The sequence below is a fragment of the Rattus norvegicus genome, chromosome 1 (assembly GCF_036323735.1).
Source record: "Rattus norvegicus strain BN/NHsdMcwi chromosome 1, GRCr8, whole genome shotgun sequence".
NCBI lineage: Eukaryota > Metazoa > Chordata > Mammalia > Rodentia > Muridae > Rattus > Rattus norvegicus.
In genome coordinates, this window is record NC_086019.1 from 75,029,030 (window position 1) to 75,052,821 (window position 23,792).

The window sequence follows — 23,792 nt, forward strand, 5'->3', positions numbered from 1 at the left end:
TGAATCAGGATCATTCTGACATGGGCTTTTAAAGTGGGATTCCTAACAGTGAAAGTAGGGTGTGATTGACACTTTTGAATGCTCGTGGGATCATTTTTTTCCTACTGGGTTGTCTTGTCCAGGCTTGAAAGGAGGCTTATACCTAATGTCATTGCATCTTGTTATGGCATGTTCAGTTGACATTTCCACCATTTTCTGAAGAAAACTTGAAGAGCAGTGGATTTGAGGGAGAGGGTAGGTGGGGGTGTTGACTGGGAGGATGGAGATCTGTGATTAGAATGTGTTGTATAACACATAGAATTTTATAAAAATCAAAGTAAAAAATAATATTATGATTTGCTAAGAAGAACAGGGAGCAAAATGTGATGGTTTGAATGAGAATGTCCCCCTGCCCCATACATATTTGTATGCATTTGCCCCTCATTGGGGGCACTATCTGGAAATTAGGAGATGAGGCTCTTTTGGGAGAGGCATGTTGCTGTTGAAGGGTTTGTCATTCATTGTGTCTTCTTTGTCTCCTACTTGTGGATCTGCATGTGAGTGCTCAATTTTCTTGTTATGCTGTCTTAGTTAATTTCTGACTGCTGGGAAGAGGCATGACCAAGGCAACTTATAAAAGAAAGCATTTAACTTGCTGACTCACAGCTCCATATAGAGAACATGGCAAACTACAGGAAGGACGGGATCTGGAAAAAATAGCTGAAAGCTTGCATCTGATCTACGAGCATGAGGTAGAGGCGCGGGGAGGTGGAGGTGGAAGAGAAGAAAGAGAGAGGGAGGGAGTAGGAGAGGGGAGAGTGAATGCTAAATGGAAATGAAATGAGCTGTTGATACCTCCAAACCCATCCTAAATGACAGTCCTCCTTGAACATGTCCACACCTCCTAATCCATCCCAAATAGTTCCATAACTGTAGCTCAAGTATTCAATCATAAAAGCATATGTGGGCCCTTCTCATTCAAAGTATCACATACAGTTCTGCTCTGCTTTTATGGACTCTAAGTACCTGAAAATACAAGCCAGTTAAATGCCGTCTATTATAAGTTGCTTGGTCAGATTACTTTGTCATATCAGTAGAAAAGAAACTAAGACAAAAGGCATGGTAAAATGAAGCAGGATACTCTGGTGTTGATAAAGTTGTTTCTTCTGTCAGCCTCAACCAGAATGGTTCAAGAACACAAAGAAGTTATGAATTTCAATGTCAAGTGTGTATTATTTCAGTGGGAAAAATGAGCTGTAACCTGTGATTTTCTGACATTTGGAAAGCAGAGAATTATCTTCAGTGAAGTGAACTGATTGCAGTTCATTTACAGATGTTTTCCATTTGCTTAGATTTTGCAGATGTGAATAGATATGAATGTGTTTTGCATGACTGACACGTACCTGTCTCATTGGAGATCTCATTTTCTGGACAAGGAATGCAGTCAAAGCAACAGGCAACCCTGCCTTCCTGGTGGGTTTTCCTGAATCCAGGATGACAGCTCTCACTGCATACAGACTGTGGAATCTGGGAATGGTCAGGATAGCAAGTGGTCAGGTTTGGATGGAGTCTCCAATACAGTGGTTTTGAATATAGAACCATTAATTTTTTTATGCCAATTTCTCTAAATGCTGATAGCTGAATTGTTTTTACTACTAGTATGAGTCATTCACAGGCCCATATTGTTAATGTTTGGTCCTAATAATATGAATTTACTAGAAAATTGTTGAAATTGTTTAAGGTGAGTCATAGAAGCTAATGTTTATGTTCTTGGTATCATGTCTTGGTATAACTACAAATCTACTGCCTCTTTACTCTTGGTTACAAATACAAATAATTTTTTTTTCCATGGTAAAAGTTCACCAAGTCAGTGTGACAGGTATTAGAATCACTGTTGAAATGAATCTATGAGAATAATTGAAAAATATTTTTTTAGATTTGTTTACTTGAGGTGAATAGACCATGTCTAATAGTAGGTGGCTCTGATTTATTGGCCATGGTTCCTGAAAAAATGGAAAGCAGGAAAGCAGTTAACACTCAGCAGCACTCAGCGCTCTCTGTATCCTGACTGTTAATGCAATGCGAATCTCTTCCCCTACCACCTAAGAACCTGGCTTTCTGCAGTCATAGAATATACTCTCAAACTGTGAACCTAGAAAAATGCTCCCACATTGTTTTGTTAGGTAGCATTTTTGCAACTGCAAAACAAACAACTAACACACATTCCCTTCATGGTCTTCTGTCCTGACTGGGTCAAGAAGAAAAAGGCTAACTGACCATTGACTGAAAACTTCCAAGCTGGGATCAAAACAAACTTTCTGTCAGATGATCTGAGATAGTGGTGGAAATCTTCCTGAAAAATTCTGTATTCATGATATTTGGTAAATGAGAAGACTGAAAAATAAATATAGTTCATTTTGCAAAATTAGGTGTTAAGATAATTTTGTATATTGGTGGTCATTACTTGCCTATTAGTGGGCCCTGTGTGAGCAATGAAGAGTCCTGACCCTTAGAAACATGATTTTGAGATTTCCATATTCTTCAAAACACAGAAGTAAGCTGCAACCCACCTCTGTCGACCCTGTGGCCCACTGTATCATGTTAGAAGATATGGACAGTTTCTGTTCCTTTGGAGCACTTGGAGAAAACGTTCCTACTTTCACATTTAGCCCAAGACCTTTTGGGAAATTCCAAAAGTTGAGAATGTCATACTCTACATGTGACTTCCTGGTACAATCCAGATCTTCATTCGCTCCATTCTGATTGATGAGTTGTCTTTCCCTTAGAAAGGGGTGAAGCTGAAAGAGATGCATGCACTTATATTACATAAACTAGGGAGAAGCAAAGGCCAAGCAGGATTAGGAAATATCTCTAGTTAATTTTAATCCCTGAGTGATTACTTACATACTGCAAGCATTTTAGAGGTGTTCATGCTCATTGTGATAATTCTCTGTCTCTGAGTTTTTTTTTTTTGTGTGTGAAATCTCTGAGGTAAATGAACCTTTTATATTGAAAATTTACTGTGAAATTATTGTATGGCTCTTTGTAATATAACTATATATGTTGCTATATATATGTAGCACAGTCTTCCTTGCATATTGTTGACAAAATAATCTAAACTATGTATTGCCTAGATTTAGTGAATTTATAAAGTCTTCAAGTATCATGTGCTGATATCACAATAAAACTGAAGTGACATTACCTGCCAAGGAAAGAATACCATCTTTTTTCCTTTTTCATGAGTTTGAAATTGTACTTGGTTGAGAATCATCTCATGCAGACTGTGGGCCACAGCATACACAGCATTGTATACATTGTAACTCTCTTCACTCATGGCCATGTCAAATATGTTCCCAGGCAAGAACCCCAGGGAGGCATTAGGCAAACAGTTGTGCACAATTTTACAATCTTTCTTAACAAATGAGCAATTGAAGTACATGTGCCACAATACATGAAGATAAGTGTCTTCCGGGTACTTGGAAGGGTTGTACTTCTGCATAAAATCTGTAAAATTAGGAATCTCCTCACGATGGTGTGAAAAAATAAGAGCTCCATGCAATGAGTCTACCATGAAATAATCATCAAATTTAGAAACATCCCACTGTGAGATCAGTACCCACACTTTCCATGTGAGCAACTTCTGCTTAATATTTACTATTAAGCTTAATAGAGAATCAGAGTCCCCATAAATAATAATCACATTTGATGATGATTCCAGGATCTGCACATGATTTTTCCAGGATTTGGTAAAAAATGAACCCTTGATGACTGGGATCATTTCTACAAATGCTGTGCAGACTCCATTTTTATCCATCTCATTTCTCAAGTCTGACAGTGTCTGGGCACCTTTGTCATCATCTATGATGAATAACCCCACCCAGTTCCAGTGGAAATGAAGCATCAAAGATACAATGCCAGGCGTCAGAAATGTATCTTTGGGGGCCACTTGGTACAGAGAAGAAAACCGTCTTTGTTCACTCAGGAGACTATCAAAAGGCCCAAAAGTAAGCTGCAGAAAAAAAATAAGATAAAAGAACATTGTCATAAAATTCAACTCAATTTTATAGTAATGGTTTGAAGTCTTTAGGACAATCCTGCTTTGAAGGTCAATCATACCTTTTATGGGTTTTCCATAAAAGTACGAAAAATTCTTAGGTTCAATAGTGTCCTGTGTCTATTCTATTTTTTCCCTTTTATCTGTTCTAAGCTACCATTAATTGTCTGCCTCATCTCCCTATCTGTGAAGAGTGATTTAAGTTTCCCTATTTTCCCTCACAGCCTCCTAAAATATCACCAAGTAGAACTGACCTAATGTCCTATCCCATCCCCTTCTCTCACCTGTGGAAATTTGTAAAGATCCAGGAGTGTCCCTACGCATTCAGATATTGTCCACGATGGTCCTGTAAGTACAGCAGCAGAATTGCTCTCACTTGCACTTATGTAGTTAGGAATGTCATAATTAGACCCTGAAAGTGAGCTAAAAAGTTTGACCAGAGTGTACCTCTGACCGTGTGGGACATTATTGATCTCAAATCCCAGGGATGTGTTTGGTAAAAGATGGGGATTGCTGTTGATTTCCTCAATGGCAAACCTCATGGCCAAAATATACTGGTAGCTCTTCAACTTAAACCTGAACAGAAGGTAGAACAATATTTAGGGAAGACTCATATCACATATCAAATGTGCAAGTTTATTGCAATGACTTTTACAGTTTGCATGCTTCTGTTTCTAAACATCCATGTTTAAATATCTTCTCAGTATTTTCTGAAAATAGAACAGGATTATTTTTCCCCTTTCCTTATTTTTTATTGAAAATAGTTCTTTTTTCACACAATATATATTTTTAAAGATTTATTTATTTATTATATATAAGTACACTGTAGTTGTCTTCAGACACAGCAGAAGAGGGCATCAGATCTCATTATAGATGGTTGTGAGCCACCATGTGGTTGCTGGGATTTGAATTCAGGACCTCTGGAAGAGCAGTCAGTGTCTTAACCACTGAGCCATCTCTCCAGCCCCCACAATATATTTTTATTACATTTTCCCCTCCACCACTTTCCCCCAGTTATTCTCATATCTCTCACCACTCAATCCCATACCCATTCTTTTTTTTCTGTTACTAGAAAACAAAAACGTATGTAAAATAATAATTCATTAAAATAAAAACAAAGAAACTAGAATAGGACAAAACAAACAAGCAAGCAAGCAAACAAACAAGAACCAAAGTAAAAGGAAAGGAGCAGAAATAGAGATGCAGAGACACACATAAGGTTTCTTTTATAGAAAACCTTAAATCAAAATATAACAACAAAAAATCCTATACATAGTATGTATACAAAAGTCATGAATGGTTAAAAAAGTGCCATTATTCAAAATTCAAAAGAGAGTTTATTCTTTTTCTTTTCCATCTATTATTGAGCATGGGCCTGGCCTTATTTGTATACTCATGGAGCCTCATTGGAGACAACTATTTTTTGTATTTGCCTTTGGGTTAGGGATGGAGGCTTGTGATAGCTTACAAATACTTCTGAATTAAATATGGGGGCTCGTGGCCATTTCCTCTCTAAGCACTGGCAGTCTATCTGTCATAGACTGTTATAGGTCCTTTACATGCTTTCACAGTCTCTGTGATTTCATACATCCATCAGCCTAGCTATGTTCAGAAGGCCTCGGTCTTCTCCATAGTCTCTGGCTCTTACAATTTTTCCTCCTCCACTTCTGCATTTTCTGAGCCCTGAATAGGTTTTATGGATACATCTTATTTAGAATTGAATGTGCTACTGCTGTAGGGAACCTCTCCAATGTTGTAGAGTGAGACACCAATCTATGAACATAACAGAATATTCTTTTTTTCTATCACACACATTTTGCTTTTATTTTATTTTTTAATCTGTATTAACTTGAGTATTTCTTATTTACATTTTGATTATTATTCCCCTTCCTGGCTTCCAGGCCAACATCCCCTAACCCCTTCCCCCTCCCCTTCTATATGGTGTTCCCCTCCCCATCCTCCCCCCATTACCACCCTCCCCCCAGCAATCACATTCACTGGGGGTTCAGTCTTGGCAGGACGAAGGGCTTCCCCTTCCACTGGTGCTCTTACTAGGCTATTCATTGCTACCTATGAGGTTGGAGCCCAGGGTCAGTCCATGTATAGTCTTGGGGTAGTGGCTTATTCCCTGGAAGCTCTGGTTGGTTGGCATTTTTGTTCATATGGGGTCTCGAGCTCTTTCAAGCTCTTCCAGTCCTTTCTCTGATTCCTTCAACGGGGGTCCTGTTCTCAGTTCAGTGGTTTGCTGCTGGCATTCGCCTTTGTATTTGCTATATGCTGGCTGTGTCTCTCAGGAGAGATCTACATCCGGTTCCTGTCAGCCTGCCCTTCTTTGCTTCATCCATCTTATCTAGTTTGGTGGCTGTATATGTGTGGGCCACATGTGGGGCAGGCTCATAACAGAATATTCTAAGGAGTCATTTTATTTTGACATTAATTTCGCAGAACCATACTTTTTCATTTCCCCCTTGGTCCATGGCCTATCTAATTTCAGGTTTTTGGCTACTCTAGCACTGTTGGTTTTCATCTGAAAGAGGAGTGGGCCTTAAACCCAATCAGAAATTGCTTGGTTAGTCCCATAAGCTTTGTGCCACGATTGCCCTATTGCATACTTTCATCTTGCAGTCATGAAACCACTGTTGATCAGATTGTTGATATTTACATTTCTCCTTTGATAGCATGTAGAGTACCTTCAAGTTCCATGAACATTAGTCTATAGGAGTGAAGGCTCTAAGTAGACACCAGCTCATTTTTTTCATGTTCAGTAAGTTCTGTTAGTGTCATATTCAGCAAAGGGTCTTACCTTCATTTTTTGTAGAGCAACCAATAGCCTTATCCATAGCCTGGGTTGTTTGGATGTTTGCGTAGGCCTTATTTTGCCAATGCCTCAACCCATCTCTAGAACTGTAAGTTTCATCTAGTAGCAGGAAATGGGCTAGTTGTGGCTTTCTCTCCTATGTTATTTGGTGATTCCTTTGAAATTTCTTTCTTCTATCTGTCTGCCTTTCTGTTTGTCTGTCTGTGTATCTTTATAGATTCTACACCAGAGATAACCAGGTGGCGAAAAGCAAGCCAAGAACATAAGCAACTGAAACCAATAATATTTGGCAACATCAGAACCCAGTTTTCTGACCTCTGCAAGCCCTGGATACCCCAACACTCATGAAAAGCAAGATTCAGATCTAAAATCCCATGACATGAAGACAATAGAGGACTTTTAAAATGTCATAAATAAAATTAAAGGAATACAGGAAAGTGCAGATAACCAAGCAGAAGCCACTAGATAGCAAACACATAAATAATTCAAAGTAATACAGGAAAAAACAAACAGGTGAAGGAATTGAACAATACTGTCTATGATCTAAAAATGGAACTAGAAATATTAAAGAAAACTAGAAATATTAAAGATTACCAACTCAAAGGGCCAGGAAACATCTTAAACAAAATAATAGAAGATAACTTCTCTAACCAAAAAAAGAGATGTCCATAAACATATAGGAAGCCTACAAACAGCAAACAGATTGGACTATAAGATAAATTCTTTCCATCACATAATAATCAAAACACCAAATACATAGACTAAAGAAAGAATATTGAAATTAGTAAGGGAAAAAGACCAACTAACATATAAAGGCAGACCTATAGAATTACATTAGACTTCTCAACAGAGACTCTAAAAGCCAGAAGATCTTGGGCAGATATCATACAGACCCCAAGAGAACAAAAATATTAGCCCAGGCTACTATATCCAGCAAAACTCTCCATTATTATAGGTGGAAAAAGCAAGATATTTCACGACAAAACCAAAGTTTAGCAATAAGCTTCTACTAATCAGCCCTACAAAGGATAATAGATGAAAAGCTCCAACACAAGGAGGGAAACTATACCCAAGAAAGAGCAAGGAATTAATCCTCTCACAACAAACCAAAGTTAGCCAAACAGACATAATTCCACCTCTAACAACAAAAATGACAGGAAGCAAGAACCACTGGTCCTTAATATCTCTCAACATCAATGGACTCAACTCCCTAATAAAAAGAGATAGGCTAACAGACTGGATTCACAACAGGACTAAGCATTTTACTGTATACAGAAAACACATCTCCGTGACAAAAACAGACACTACCTCAAAGTAAATGGCTCAAAAATAAAATTTCAAGCATATGGTCCCAAGAAACAAGCTAGAGTAGTCATTCTGATATGCAATAAAATAGACTTTCAACCAAAAGTTATAAACAAAGATGGGAAGGACACAACATACTTATTGAAGAAAAAATCGACCAAGATTAACTCTCAATTCTGAAAATCTATGCCCCAAATGCAAGGGCATCCACATTTGTAAAAGAAATGTTACTGAAACTCAATTCATACATTGCACCTCACACAATAATAGTAGGATACTTCAACACCCCATTTTCACCTATGGACAGATCATGGAAACAGAAACAGAGACACAGTGAAACTAATAGGAATTATGAGTCAAATGGATTTAATAGATATCTAATGAATATTTCCCCAAGAATATTCCTTCTTCTCAGCACCTCATAGTACCCTCTCAAAAATCAACCATATAATTGGACACAAAATAATCTTTAACAAATACAAGAACATTGAATGAATCCCTGTTGAGAGCTTCTGATTCCACTTTTAGGAATTTGGCATTTGTCTCTGGGCTTGGACAAGGAAGTAGGCTTAGATAAGAATATTAGGAACAGGGGCTAGAGAGATGGTTCAGTGGCTAAGAGCACTAACTGCTCTTCCAGAGGTCCTGAGTTCAAATCCCAGCAATAACATGGTGACTCACAACTATCTGTAATGAGATCTGGCACCCCCTTCTGGTGTGTCTGAAGACAGCTACAGTGTATTCTTATATAATAAATAAATCTTAAAAAAATACCAGAAACAGTGACCATGGGGCTTTATCTACTACTTTTTTTTCTTTTTTCTTTTTTTCGGAGCTGGGGACTGAACCCAGGGCCTTGTGCTTGCTAGGCAAGTGCTCTACCACTGAGCTAAATCCCCAACCCCTTTGTCTACTACTTAATTATTACCTTGTGTGATCGTTTTGCTTACTACTTTACTTAATTACTATCTTATGTGATCTCTCTGTTTTCTACTTCACTTAATTACTTTGTGTTTGATCTAAGAACTGACTTTTTTTTTTTAAATACTTGGAATGATATAAAAGCAGGGTGGAGAGAAATAAAGCTGCTTCAGCCTTAGTACAGACTGGAGTCATGTTATAATTTTGTCTAACTTTTTCTTTTTCAATCCTCACTCCATTACTTGAGACCCTGTTTACTGACTGAGGTGGTGAAATGGTGCCTGAACACTGAAACTCAAGTAAGGGGGATATAGTGTAGGACACCACTGAGAGGGGAACACTCAAAAAGGAAAGTGAATGATAAAAGAAAATGAAAGGTAAAGGAAAATATTTGGGCCAGTAGTGAATAAACATTGTTAAAAGAGACAAGATAATGGTAGAATGTAAATGAAAGATAAAGGAAAATAAAGCACATTTAGAATAAACCTTGTAAGAATGGGGCAAGGTAATGGCAGAATGTATTTTGTGCATGTGTTTAGAGTTATGATAAACTATAGAAGAGCAAAGATAATTCTCATAGATGCTTTTAGTCTTTAGATCCTGATTAGAGATAGAATGAGAGAGAGAATGGATTCCAGAGAAGCAGTCATCCCCTCCATCTGGCAAAAGAGAAGGAACATGAACCTAGGCTGTTCCAGATCTCTCCTAGGGATAGGAGGATCAGGAGATGTCCTGCTTCCTCTCTGGCTCCCACTGGAGAAATGCTTAGTTATGGTTCTGAGTCCTTTAGGTAGGAGATCTGGATCTCTTTGGCACATCTACTTCTCTTCCCTCTCTGTGTATTGTCTGTCCTTGGTGCACCAATTTGTCCATGTTTGTCACTTATGTCTGTGTTTTTGTTTTGTTGTGTGGCCATTGCTCTTTATTTCATGTTCAAAAGAAGAAAAACTTTATCTGCTGGCTGCCTACCCCTTGAATTAGTTAGTTAAAAAAAAAAGCAGTCTCAATTGACACAACAAAAACCGATGAACTTTGGGGCCCTGTACCTGTAGCTAGGATTTAAGCATAGCTGGAAGAAGCCCTGCCAGGAGATGATTATCTGTTCAAGCTGCTCTTTTTTTTTTTTAATTAACTTGAGTATTTCTTATTTACATTTCGAGTGTTATTCCCCTTCTCAGTTTCCAGGCCAACATCCCCCTCACCTCTCCCCCTCCCCTTCTTTATCGGTGTTCCCCTCCCCATCCTCCGCCCATTGCCGCCCTCCCCCCAACAATCACGTTCAGTGGGGGTTCAGTCTTAGCAGGACCCAGGGCTTCCCCTTACACTGGTGATCTTACTAGGATATTCAATGCTACCTATGAGGTCAGAGTCCAGGGTCAGTCCATGTATAGTCCCTGTAGTAGTGGCTTAGTCCCTGGAAGCTCTGGTTGCTTGGCATTGTTGTTCATATGGGGTCTTGAGCCCCTTCAAGCTTTCCAGTTCTTTCTCTGATTCCTTCAACGGGGGTCCTGTTCTCAGTTCACTGGTTTGCTGCTGGCATTCGCCTCTGTATTTGCTGTATTCTGGCTGTGTCTCTCAGGACAAGCTGCTCTTAAAGGGGCCAGCAGCTTTTGACTTCTATGGTAAGGAAGCTGATGGTTGTTTTTCTTACAAAAATCTCAATGGTTGTGATTATTGGGTTCAGCAGGTGACAAGCTTCACCCTTGAAATTACAGCTAGACTCTGTACCCAAGTCCCATGGAGGAGAGAACTAGACTCTCAGAAGTGCAGACAATCCTGAAAACTCAGGGGAGACTGCCACTTCTGCTAACATTCCCGGTCCAAGAGGAACCTGCCTAGTGCCCTCTGGATACAGGAATACAGGAGCAGTCAGGGGCAGGAACCTTCAGGTTTCTGCTTGTGCTGAGAGCTGAAAGCCAGTCACCAGGAGCACCCACACACTTGAGAGCAGAGATAAGACCAACTTTTCTGCTTCACGTGACCCACCTGGAGGCTTCAGGTCACATAAACCCAGGAGCAGCTCTCTGTTCCCAGATCTGGCGAAAGAAAACAGGTATATAGGAGTGCTGAAACAAAGGCTTACAGGAGGGTCAAGCCATTGCCAGAGAAAGCAAGACAAGCTAACACTAGAGACAACCTGGTGGTGAGAGGCAAGTACAGAAACCAAAGCAACATAAACAAAGATTACTTGGCATCATCAGAGCCCAGTTCTCCCAACAAAGCAAATACTGGATATCCAAACACAATGGAAAAGCAAGTTTTGAATTTAAAATCACATCTCTTGATGACGATAAAGGACTTTAAGAAAGTCATAAATAACTCCCTTAAAGAAATATAGGATGATACAGGTAAACAAGTAGAAGCCCTTAAAGAAGAAACAGAAAAATCCCTTAAAGAATTACAGGAAATCACAACAAACAGATGAAGGAATTGAGCAAAGCCATCCAGGATTTAAAAGTGGAAATAGAAACAATAAAGAAAGCACAAAGAGAATCAACACCGGAGATATAAAACCTAGGAAAGAGCTCAGAAGTCACAGACATGAGCATCACCAACAGAATACAAGAGATAGAAAAGAGAATCTCTGGGGCAGAAAATACCATAGAAAACATCAACACAAGCATTGAAGATATGTAAAACACAAAAAGCTCCTAACCCAAAACATCTAGGAAATACAGGACACAATGAGAAAATTAAATTTAAGGATACGAGATATAGAAGAGAGCGAAGACTTCCAACTTAAAGGATCAGTAAATATATTCAACAAAATTATAGAAGAAAACTTCCCTAGCCTAAAGAAAGCATCACATAAACATACAAGAAGCCTACAGAAATCCAAATAGATTGGACCAGAAGAGAAATTCCTCCTGGCACATAATAGTCCAAACACCAAACGCACAAAACAGAGAAAGAATATTAAAAGAAGTAAGGGAAAAAGGTCAAGTAACATATAAAGGCAGACCTATCAAAATTACATCAGACTTCTCACCAGAGACTATGAGAGCCAGAAGATCCTGGACAGATGTCATACAGACCCTAAGAGAACACAAATGCCAGCACAGGTACTATATCCAGCATAGCCCTCAATTAACATAGATGGAGAAGCCATGACAAAACCAAATTTACACATTATCTTTGTACGAATGCAGCCCTACAAAGGATAATAGATGGAAAACTCCAACACAAGGAGGGAAACTACACCCTAGAAAAAGCAAGAAAGTAATATCCTTGCAATGAAACCAAAAGAAGAGAGACATACAAACATAATTCGACCTCTAACAATCAAAATAACAGGAAGCAACAATCACTATTCCTTAATATCTCTTAGCATCAATGGACTCAATTCCTCAATAAAAAGACATAGGCTAACAAACTGGATACATAAAGAGGACCCAGTATTTTGCTCCCTACAGGAAACACACCTCAGAGACAAAGACAGACACTAACTCAGAATAAAAGGCTGGGAAAAAACTTTCTAAGCAAATATCCAAAACAAAATTGGAGTAGCCATTCTAATATTGAATAAAACTGACTTTCAACCAAAAGTCATCAAAAAAGATAAGGAAGGACACTTCATATTCATCAAAGGAAAAATCCACCAAGATGAACCCTCAATCCTACATACCTATGCTCCAAGTGCAAGGGCACCTACATTCATAAAAGAAACCTTACTAAAGCTCAAATCACACATAATAATAGGAGATTTCAACACCCCACTCTCATCAATGGACAGATCATGAAAGCAGAAATTAAACAGAGACATATAGAAACTAGCAGAAGTTATGAACTGAATGGACTTCACAGATACTTATAGAACATTTCATACTAAAAACAGACCTTCTATCAGCACCTAATAGTACTTTCTCCAAAATTGACCACATATTGGTCACAAAACAAACCTGAACAGATACAAGAAGATAGAAATAATCCCATATATCCTGTCAGATCACCAGGCACTAAGGCTGGACTTCAAAGGCGAAATAAATGACAGTAAGCCCACATATACATGGAAGTGGACCAATGCTCTATTCAATGATAACATGGTCAAAGATGAAATAAATAAATTAAAGTCTTTTTAGAAGTTAATGAAAATTAAGGCACAACATACCCAATTTTTGGGGCAAAATGAAAGCAGTGCTAAGAGTAATTCTCACAGCTCCCAGTGCCTCCAAAAAGAAACCAGAGAGAGCATACATTAGCAGCTTGACATCACACCTACAAGCTCTAGAAAAAAAAAGAAGTAAACGCACCCAAGAGGAATAGAAGGCAGGAAATAATCACACTCAGAGCTGAAATAAACCAAGTTGAAACAAAGAGGACTATACAAAGAATCAACAAAACCAAGGGTTGGTTCTTTGAGAAAATCAACAAGATAAACCCTTAGCCAGACTAACTAGAGGGCACAGAGAGTGTGTACAAATTAACAAAATCAGAAATGAAAAGGGAGATATAACAACAGAATCTGAAGAAATTAAAAATGATCAGATTCTACTACAAAAGCCTATATTCAACAAAACTGGAAAATCTGGAGGAAATGGACAATTTTCTAGACAGATACCAGATATCAAAGCTAAATCAGGAACAAACAAACCATCTAAACAATGCCATAACTCCTAAAGAAACAGAAGCAGTTATCAAAAGTCTCTCAAACAAAAAGAGTCCAGGACCAGATGGTTTAGTACCAAATTCTATCAGACCACCATAGCAGACCTCATACCAATGCTATCCAAACTATTCCACAAAATAGAAACAGAAGGAACACTACCAAATTCCTTCTATGAAGCCACAATTACTCTTACACCTTAACCACACAAAGACCCAACAAAGAAAGAGAACTTCAGACCCATTTCCCTTAAGAATATTGTTGCAAAAATACTCAAAAAATTCTTGCAAACCAAATCCAAGAACACATCAAAATGATCATCTATCATGATCAAGTAGGTTTCATCCCAGGGATGCAGGGATGGTTTTAGATAGGTAAATCCATCAATGTAATCCATTGTATAAACAAACTGAAAAAACAAGAACCACATGATCATTTCATTAGATGCTGAGAAAGCATTTGACAAAATTTGACGTGCATTCATGATAAAAGTCCTGGAAAAATCAGGAATTCAAGGCCCATATGTAAACATAGTAAAAGCAATAGACAGTGAACTCAGGACACAGGCCCACAGGAACAACTGAAGAACTGTAGATAGGAAAAACTACACACCCGAAAGCAGAACACTCTGTTCCCATAACTGGCTGAAAGAAAACAGGAAAACAGGTCTACAGCACTCCTGACACACAGGCTTATAGGACAGTCTAGCCACTGTCAGAAATAGCAGAACAAAGTAACACTAGAGAAAATCTGATGGCGAGAGGCAAGCGCAGGAACCCAAGCAACAGAAACCAAGACTACATGGCATCATCGGAGCCCAATTCTCCCACCAAAGCAAACACGGAATATCCAAACACACCAGAAAAGCAAGATCTAGATTCAAAATCATATTTGATCATGATGCTGGAGGACTTCAAGAAAGACATGAAGAACTCCCTTAGAGAAATGCAGGAAAACATAAATAAACAAGTAGAAGCCTACAGAGAGGAATCACAAAAATCACTGAAAGAATTCCAGGAAAACACAAGCAAACAGTTGAAGGAATTAAAAATGGAAATAGAAGCAATCAAGAAAGAACACATGGAAACAACCCTGGATATAGAAAACCAAAGGGAGAGACAAGGAGCCATAGATACAAGCATCACCAACAGAATACAAGAGATAGAAGAGAGAATCTCAGGAGCAGAAGATTCCATAGAAAACATCAACTCAACTGTCAAAGGTAGTGTAAAGTGGAAAAAGCTACTGGTCCAAAACATACAAGAAATCCAGGACTCAATGAGAAGATCAAACCTAAGGATAATAGGTATAGAAGAGAGTGAAGACTCCCAGCTCAAAGGACCAGTAAATATCTTCAACAAAATCATAGAAGAAAACTTCCCTAACCTAAAGATAGAGATGCCCATAGGCATACAAGAAGCCTACAGAACTCCAAATAGATTGGACTAGAAAAGAAAATCCTCCCGTCACATAATAGTCAAAACACCAAACGCACAAAATAAAGAAAGAATATTAAAAGCAGTAAGGGAAAAAGGTCAAGTAACATATAAAGGCAGAACTATCAGAATCACACCAGACTTTTCGCCAGAGACTATGAAAGCCAGAAGATCCTGGACAGATGTCATACAGACCCTAAGAGAACACAAATGCCAGCCCAGGTTATTGTATCCAGCAAAACTCTCAATTAACATAGATGAAGAAGCCAAGATATTCCATGACAAAACCAAATTTACACAATATCTTTCTAGAAATCCAGCACTACAAAGGATAATAAATGGTAAAGCCCAACATAAGGAGGTGAGCTACACCCTAGAAAAAGCAAGAAACTAATCGTCTTGGCAACAAAACAAAGAGAAGAAAAGCACACAAACATAACCTCACATCCAAATATGAATATAACAGGAAGCAATAATCACTATTCCTTAATATCTCTCAACATCAGTGGTCTCAACTCCCCAATAAAAGACATAGATTAACAAACTGGATACGCAACGAGGACCGCACATTCTGCTGCCTACAGGAAACACACCCCAGAGACAAAGACAGACACTACCTCAGAGTGAAAGGCTGGAAATCAACTTTCCAAGCAAATGGTTGGAAGAAGCAAGCTGGAGTAGCCATTCTAATATCAAATAAGATGAATTTTCAACTAAAAGTCATCAAAAAAGATAAGGAAGGACACTTCATATTCCTCAAAGGAAAAAATCCACCAAGATGAACTCTCAATCCTAAATATCTATGCTCCAAACATAAGGGCACCTACATACATAAAAGAAACCTTATTAAAGCTCCAAGCACACATTGTACCTCACACACTAATAGTAGGAGATTTCAACACCCCACTCTCATCAATGGACAGGTCATGGAAACAAATTAAACAGAGACGCAGACAGACTAAGAGAAGTCATGAATCAAATGGACTTAACAGACATTTATATAACTTTCTATCCTAAAGCAAAAGGATATACCCTCTTCTCAGCTCCTCATGGTACTTTCTCCAAAATTGACCATATAATTGGTCAAAAAAGGGCCTCAACATGTACAGAAAGATAGAAATAATCCCATGCGTGCTATCAGACCACCACGGCCTAAAGCTGGTCTTCAATAACAATAAGGGAAGAATGCCCACATATACGTGGAAGTTGAACAATGCTCTACTCAACAATAACCTGGTCAAGGAAGAAATGAAGAAAGAAATAAAAGACTTCTTAGAATTTAATGAAAATGAAGGTACAACATACCCAAACTTATGGGACACAATGAAAGCTGTGCTAAGAGGAAAACTCATAGCTCTGAGTGCCTGCAGAAAGAAACAGGAGAGAGAATATGTCACCAGCTTGACAGCACACATAAAAGCTCTAGAACAAAAAGAAGCAAATACACCAGGAGGAGTAGAAGGCAGGAAATAATTAAACTCAGAGCTGAATTCAACCAAGTAGAAACAAAAAGGACCATAGAAAGAATCAACAGAACCAAAAGTTGGTTCTTTGAGAAAATCAACAAGATAGATAAACCCTTAGCCAGACTAATAAGAGGACACAAAGAGTGTGTCCAAATGAACAAAATCAGAAATGAAAAGGGAGACATAACTACAGAATCAGAGGAAATTCAAAAACTCATCAGATCTTACTACAAAAGCCTATATTCAACAAAACTTGAAAATCTGAAGGAAATGGACACTTTCCAAGACAGATACCAGGTACTGAAGTTAAATCAGGAACAGATAAACCAGTTAAACAACCCCATAACTCCTAAGGAAATAGAAGCAGTCATTCAAGGTCTCCCAACCAAAAAGAGCCCAGGTCCAGATGGGTTTAGTGCAGAATTCTATCAGACCTTCATAGAAGACCTCATACCAATACTATCCAAACTATTCCACAAAATTGAAACAGATGGATCACTCCCGAATTCCTTCTATGAAGCCACAATTACTCTTATACCTAAACCACACAAAGACCCAACAAAGAAAGAGAACTTCAGACCAATTTCCCTTATGAATATTGATGAAAAAATACTCAATAAAATTCTTGCAAACTGAATCCAAGAGCACATCAAAACAATCATCCACCATGATCAAGTAGGCTTTATCCCAGGCATGCAGGGATGGTTTAATATACGGAAAATCCTCAACATGATCCATTATATAAACAAACTGAAAGAACAAAACCACATGATCATTTCATTAGATGCTGAGAAAGCATTTGACAAAATTCAACACCCCTTCATGATAAAAGTCCTGGAAAGAATAGGAATTCAAGGCCCATACCTAAACATAGTAAAAGCCATATACAGCCAACCAGTTGCTAACATTAATCTAAATGGAGAAAAACTTGAAGCAATCCCACTAAAATCAGGTACTAGACAAGGCTGCCCACTCTCTCCCTACTTATTCAATATAGTTCTTGAAGTTCTAGCCAGAGCAATCAGACAACAAAAGGAGATCAAGGGGATACAGATCGGAAAAGAAGAAGTCAAAGTATCACTATTTGCAGATGATATGATAGTATATTTAAGTGATCCCAAAAGTTCCACCAGAGAACTACTAAAGCTGATAAACAACTTCAGCAAAGTGGCTGTGTATAAAATTAACTCAAATAAATCAGTAGCCTTCCTCTACACAAAAGAGAAACAAGCCGAGAAAGAAATTAGGGAAACCCAGAAATGAACCCACACACCTATGGTCACTTGATTTTTGACAAAGGAGCCAAAACCATCCAATGGAAAAAAGATAGCATTTTCAGCAAATGGTGCTGGTTCAACTGGAGGGCAACATGTAGAAGAATGCAGATCGATCCATGCTTATCACCCTGTACAAAGCTTAAGTCCAAGTGGATCAACGACCTCCACATCAAACGAGACACACTCAAACTAATAGAAGAAAAACTAGGGAAGCATCTGGAACACATGGGCACTGGAAAAAATTTCCTGAACAAAACACCAATGGCTTATGCTCTAAGATCAAGAATCGACAAATGGGATCTCATAAAACTGCAAAGCTTCTGTAAGGCAAAGGACACTGTGGTTAGGACAAAACGGCAACCAACAGATTGGGAAAAGATCTTTACCAATCCTACAACAGATAGAGGCCTTATATCCAAAATATACAAAGAACTCAAGAAGTTAGACCGCAGGGAAACAAATAACCCTATTAAAAAATGGGGTTCAGAGCTAACCAAAGAATTCACAGCTGAGGAATGCCGAATGGCTGAGAAACACCTAAAGAAATGTTCAACATCTTTAGTCATAAGGGAAATGCAAATCAAAACAAGCCTGAGATTTCACCTCACACCAGTGCGATTGGCTAAGATCAAAAACTCAGGTGACAGCAGATGCTGGCGAGGATGTGGAGAAAGAGGAACACTCCTCCATTGTTGGTGGGATTGCAGACTGGTAAAACCATTCTGGAAATCAGTCTGGAGGTTCCTCCGAAAATTGGACATTGAACTGCCTGAGGATCCAGCTATACCTCTCTTGGGCATATACCCAAAAGATGCCTCAACATATAAAAGAGACACGTGCTCCACTATGTTCATCGCAGCCTTATTTATAATAGCCAGAAAATGGAAAGAACCCAGATGCCCTTCAACAGAGGAATGGATACAGAAAATGTGGTACATCTACACAATGGAATATTACTCAGCTATCAAAAACAACGAGTTTATGAAATTCGTAGGCAAATGGTTGGAACTGGAAAATATCATCCTGAGTGAGCTAACCCAATCACAGAAAGACATACATGGTATGCACTCACTGATAAGTGGCTTTTAGCCCAAATGCTTGAATTACCCTAGATCCCTAGAACAAACGAAACTCAAGACGGATGATCAAAATGTGAATGCTTCACTCCTTCTTTAAATGAGGAAAAAGAATACCCTTGGCAGGGAAGGGAGAGGCAAAGATTAAAACAGAGACTGAAGGAACACCCATTCAGAGCCTGCCCCACATGTGGCCCATACATATACAGCCACCCAATTAGACAAGATGGATGAAGCAAAGAAGTGCAGGCTGACAGGAGCCGGATGTAGATCGCTCCTGAGAGACACAGCCAGAATACAGCAAATACAGAGGCGAATGCCAGCAGCAAACCACTGAACTGAGAATAGGTCCCCTATTGAAGGAATCAGAGAAAGAACTGGAAGAGCTTGAAGGGGCTCGAGACCCCAAAAGTACAACAATGCCAAGCAACCAGAGCTTCCAGGGACTAAGCCACTACCTAAAGACTATACATGGACTGACCCTGGACTCTGACCTCATAGGTAGCAATGCCTATCCTAGTAAGAGCACCAGTGGAAGGGGAAGCCCTGGGTCCTGCTAAGACTGAACCCCCAGTGAACTAGTCTATGGGGGGAGGGCGGCAATGGGGGGAGGGTTGGGAGGGGAACACCCATAAGGAAGGGGAGGGGGGAGGGGGATGTTTGCCCGGAAACCGGGAAAGGGAATAACACTCGAAATGTATATAAGAAATACTCAAGTTAATAAAAAAAACAAAAAAAAAAACCAAAAAAAACAAAACAAAAAAAAAAAAAACAGAGACTGAAGGAACACCCATTCAGAGTCTGCCCCACATGTGGCCCATACATATATAGCCACCCAATTAGACAAGATGGATGAAGCAAAGAAGTGCAGACCGACAGGAGCCGGATGTAGATCGCTCCTAAGAGACACAACCAGAATACAGCAAATACAGAGGCGAATGCCAGCAGCAAACCACTGAACTGAGAATAGGACCCCCGTTGAAGGAATCAGAGAAAGAACTGGAAGAGCTTGAAGGGGCTTGAGACTCCATATGTACAACAATGCCAACCAACCAGAGCTTCCAGGGACTAAGCCACTACCTAAAGACTATACATGGACTGACCCTGGACTCTGACCTCATAGGTAGCAATGCATATCCTAGTAAGAGCACCAGTGGAAGGGGAAGCCCTGGGTCCTGCTAAGACTGAACCCCCAGTGAACTAGACTGGTGGGGGGAGGGCGGCAATGGGGGGAGGGTTGGGAGGGGAACACCCATAAGGAAGGGGAGGGGGGAGGGGGATGTTTGCCCGGATACTGGGAAAGGGAATAACACTTGAAATGTATATAAGAAATACTCAAGTTAATAAAAAAATATATTAAAAAAATGGGGTTCAGAGCTAAACAAAGAATTCACAGCTGAGGAATGCTGAATGGCTGAGAAACACCTAAAGAAATATTCAACATCTTTAGTCATAATGGAAATGCAAATCAAAACAACCCTCAGATTTCACCTCACACCAGTGAGAATGGCTAAGATCAAAAACTCAAGGGACAGCAAATGCTGGCAAGGATGTGGAGAAAGAGGAACACTCCTCCATTGTTGGTGGGATTGCAGACTGGTACAACCTTTCTGGAAATCAGTCTGGAGGTTCCTCAGAAAATTGGACATTGAACTGCCTGAGGATCCAGCTATACATCTCTTGGGCATATACCCAAAAGATGCCCCAACATATAAAAAAGACACGTGCTCCACTATGTTCATCGCAGCCTTATTTATAATAGCCAGAAGCTGGAAAGAACGCAGATGCCCTTCAACAGAGGAATGGATACAGAAAATGTGGTACATCTACACAATGGAATATTACTCAGCTATCAAAAACAATGACTTTATGAAATTCGTAGGCAAATGGTTGGAACTGGAAAATATCATCCTGAGTGAGGTAACCCAATCACAGAAAAACACACATGGTATGCACTCATTGATAAGTGGCTAATAGCCCAAATGCTTGAATTACCCTAGATGTACAGAACACATGAATCTCAAGATGGATGATCAAAATGTGAATGCTTCACTCCTTCTTTAAAAGGGGAACAAGAGTACTCTTGGCAGGGAATAGAGAGGCAAAGATTAAAACAGAGACAGAAGGAACACCCAGTCAGAGCCTGCCCCACATGTGGCCCATACACATACAGCCACCCAATTAGACAAGTTGGATGAAGCAAAGTAGTGCAGGCAGACAGGAGCTGGTTGTAGATCTCTCCTGAGAGACACAGCCAGAATACAGCAAATACAGAGGCGAATGCCAGCAGCAAACCACTAAACTGGACCCTCGTTGAAGGAATCAGAGAAAGAACTGGAAGAACTTGAAGGGGCTTGAGACCTCATATGAACAACAATGCCAAGCAACCAGAGCTTCCAGGGACTAAGCCACTACCCAAAGACTATGCATGGACTAACCCTGGACTCTGACCTCATAGGTAGCAATGAATAGCCCAGTAAGAGCACGAGTGGAAGGGGAAGCCCTTCGTCCTGCCAAGACTGAACCCCCAGTGAACGTGATAGTTGGGGGCAGGGTGGTAATGGGGGGAGGATGGGGAGGGGAACATCCATAAAGAAGGGGAGGGGGAAGGGTTAGGGAGATGTTGGCCCAGAAACCAGGAAAGGGAATAACATTCTAAATGTAAATAAGAAATACTCAAGTTAATAAAAAAAATTTAAAAAATTTAAAAAAAATTAAAAAAATGCCACCTAAACTGTATGTTATTTTTATAGCATCAATAATTTTATGTTCATTTTAGTTTTATTTTTTACTTCATAGTGTATTAAATAACATTTATACAGCACTCTCTTATTGTACATATTAAATAAAACAGCCACAGAGGGCTCATGTAATTTCAAGTGTGAAGTTTGTAGACATAGGATTGCTGTGGTAAAACTTGAAGATGTATTCAGGATGATGCACAGTGGTGCCTGACCTGTTGAGATTGGAAAGCAGAGGAGAAGAAGAGTAACAAGGACAGCATCTGTTGTAAACCAGAACAGTTTTCACCTTAGTGTCCAAGGTGCAAATATGTAGAAAATTTGTAACCTTCCTTGAAGTAAGCAAGGATCCCTGGGACCAATAGACTCTTCATAGAATATTTTGTTGAGGGATCAGTTTCTGAATTTTCCATGCTGCCTAATGTAAGGCTAAACCTATTACAATATCCTTAATGTCAAATGACATTTTACCCTTGAACATTTTCCTCTTCCACTGCTGAGTTAATGGCTGAACTCTAGAGGTGCATTTCAGTAGACACAGTAACACTAACCATAATCCATTCCAACAATGCCACACTAACCATAATCTATCTGCAGTACTATATTTGTTTTAGGTGAGTTTCTACCCATTCTTCCCAAGTTAATCCCTGAATGTGTATTTCCATGCTCCCTCGTTGAGCTCAGACTTGAGTGCAAGCTGCACTTCTTATTTTCAGGTACTTATTGTGTGGTTACCTACAGCAATGAACATGCCTGTATGTGACAAAATAGACCTCTCTTCCTTTAAATACAAATATATACGATTGTTTCTCATTAGCAGGGCTTACTAAACTCAAGCACTTGTCTGGCACTATCTTTCCATCTTTGAGAATACCTAGAAACATTTTTCAGAGGCCCCCAGAACAATCAATATGTGCATAGAAACACATTCATGACAACAAATACACATTGAATACGTATGTGTTAAACAGGTAAACATGGTAAGTTATCACAAAATACAAATATTAAAAGTTAGATCAAATAATCTGAAACAGTTGAAGGTATTTCTAAAGCAGACGGTAGGTCTCCATTTCTAATCCTGACATTGCTGCTCCCAAATTGTCAGCAGCACACACAGACATTATTTGTTACTGCAGCCTCACACAAGGAAACAGTCACTAATAACAGTGGCATTATTCCTTCTTACAGGGGCACAGCTAGATTTCTAGAACCCTCGCAAATACTCTATTAACTTTTGATTTTATAGTCTTTCTCTTGTAGAGCTAACACTGAAAATATTCAAACTTCGAGGAGTTACAGGTTTGGTAGAAAAAATGGAGGAGATTTCCAGTGTCTACTGTGGAAAGAAAGTGAATAAACCCCAAAACTCCTTGTCTTTTGAAAATACTAGATAAGTCACTAAGAACACAGGGCTGCAGAAAGACCTAGGATATGTCTTACTAGGACAAAGATTCAGAAAAATGCTGTTTGAATCTGTACTTTCCCTATGGTATGTGACTGCCAAATCTTGAAAAAAAATAAATGGATAAAGGACTTACTCAATCATAACTTCTTTGCTGAATTTAAGCATCCACCAGTCAATTGTTTTGTTGAGGGGGTAGACAGCAAAAGCAGGGAAAAATCCAACAATCACCACATTTCCTTTCCCCTTTAAACGATAATTCATCTTGACTAAGCACTCGCTGCTTCTGTAGGAGCATAAAATAATTGGAATCTGCAGAAAGCAAGAGATAAAAGTCCAAGCGAAGAGCATATTAACAAAGTATTTGCCCCTTCTTGAACATGACTAGTTGAACTCTACAGTGTCCAGCACACATATGCATGGTTTATGTGTGCATTATTATTTAGAATTTTATTGGAGACTGAAGTTATCACTTGAATCATCTCAAGTTCTTTCTGATAGGCCTCTTCACTCCCATGTGGAATTGTCCAATACTTTCTTCCCACAGTCTTGGAATCTGAGGGCCTGAATTTGTTATAACAAATATTATGGATAAAAAATGTTTTTTAAAGGTTCTCCAGCCACAGGCAATATGATTTAATCCAAAACTAGAGATTCAGTCCCAAGGCATGAAAGCCTTAGTGAATTAAGCAACTAATGTGACCCAAGAAACTA

At 39.1% G+C, this 23,792-nt stretch overlaps 1 protein-coding gene across 1 annotated transcript in view; it reads right to left on the bottom strand.

Annotated features, from left to right (window-relative positions):
• The window catches only part of Vom2r27 (vomeronasal 2 receptor, 27), a 34,486-nt gene extending 11,014 nt beyond the window's left edge, over nt 1–23,472 (bottom strand). The window contains exons 1-5 of the mRNA NM_173130.3: nt 23,215–23,472; nt 4,318–4,609; nt 3,182–3,988; nt 2,550–2,777; nt 1,383–1,506 (exon numbers count right to left, since the gene is read on the bottom strand). Of these exons, the coding sequence (NP_775153.2) occupies nt 1,383–1,506; nt 2,550–2,777; nt 3,182–3,988; nt 4,318–4,609; nt 23,215–23,429 (1,666 nt within the window). The 5' untranslated portion in view covers nt 23,430–23,472. The remainder of the gene's footprint in view (nt 1–1,382; nt 1,507–2,549; nt 2,778–3,181; nt 3,989–4,317; nt 4,610–23,214) is intronic.
• Nucleotides 23,473–23,792: the final 320 nt, after the last annotated feature.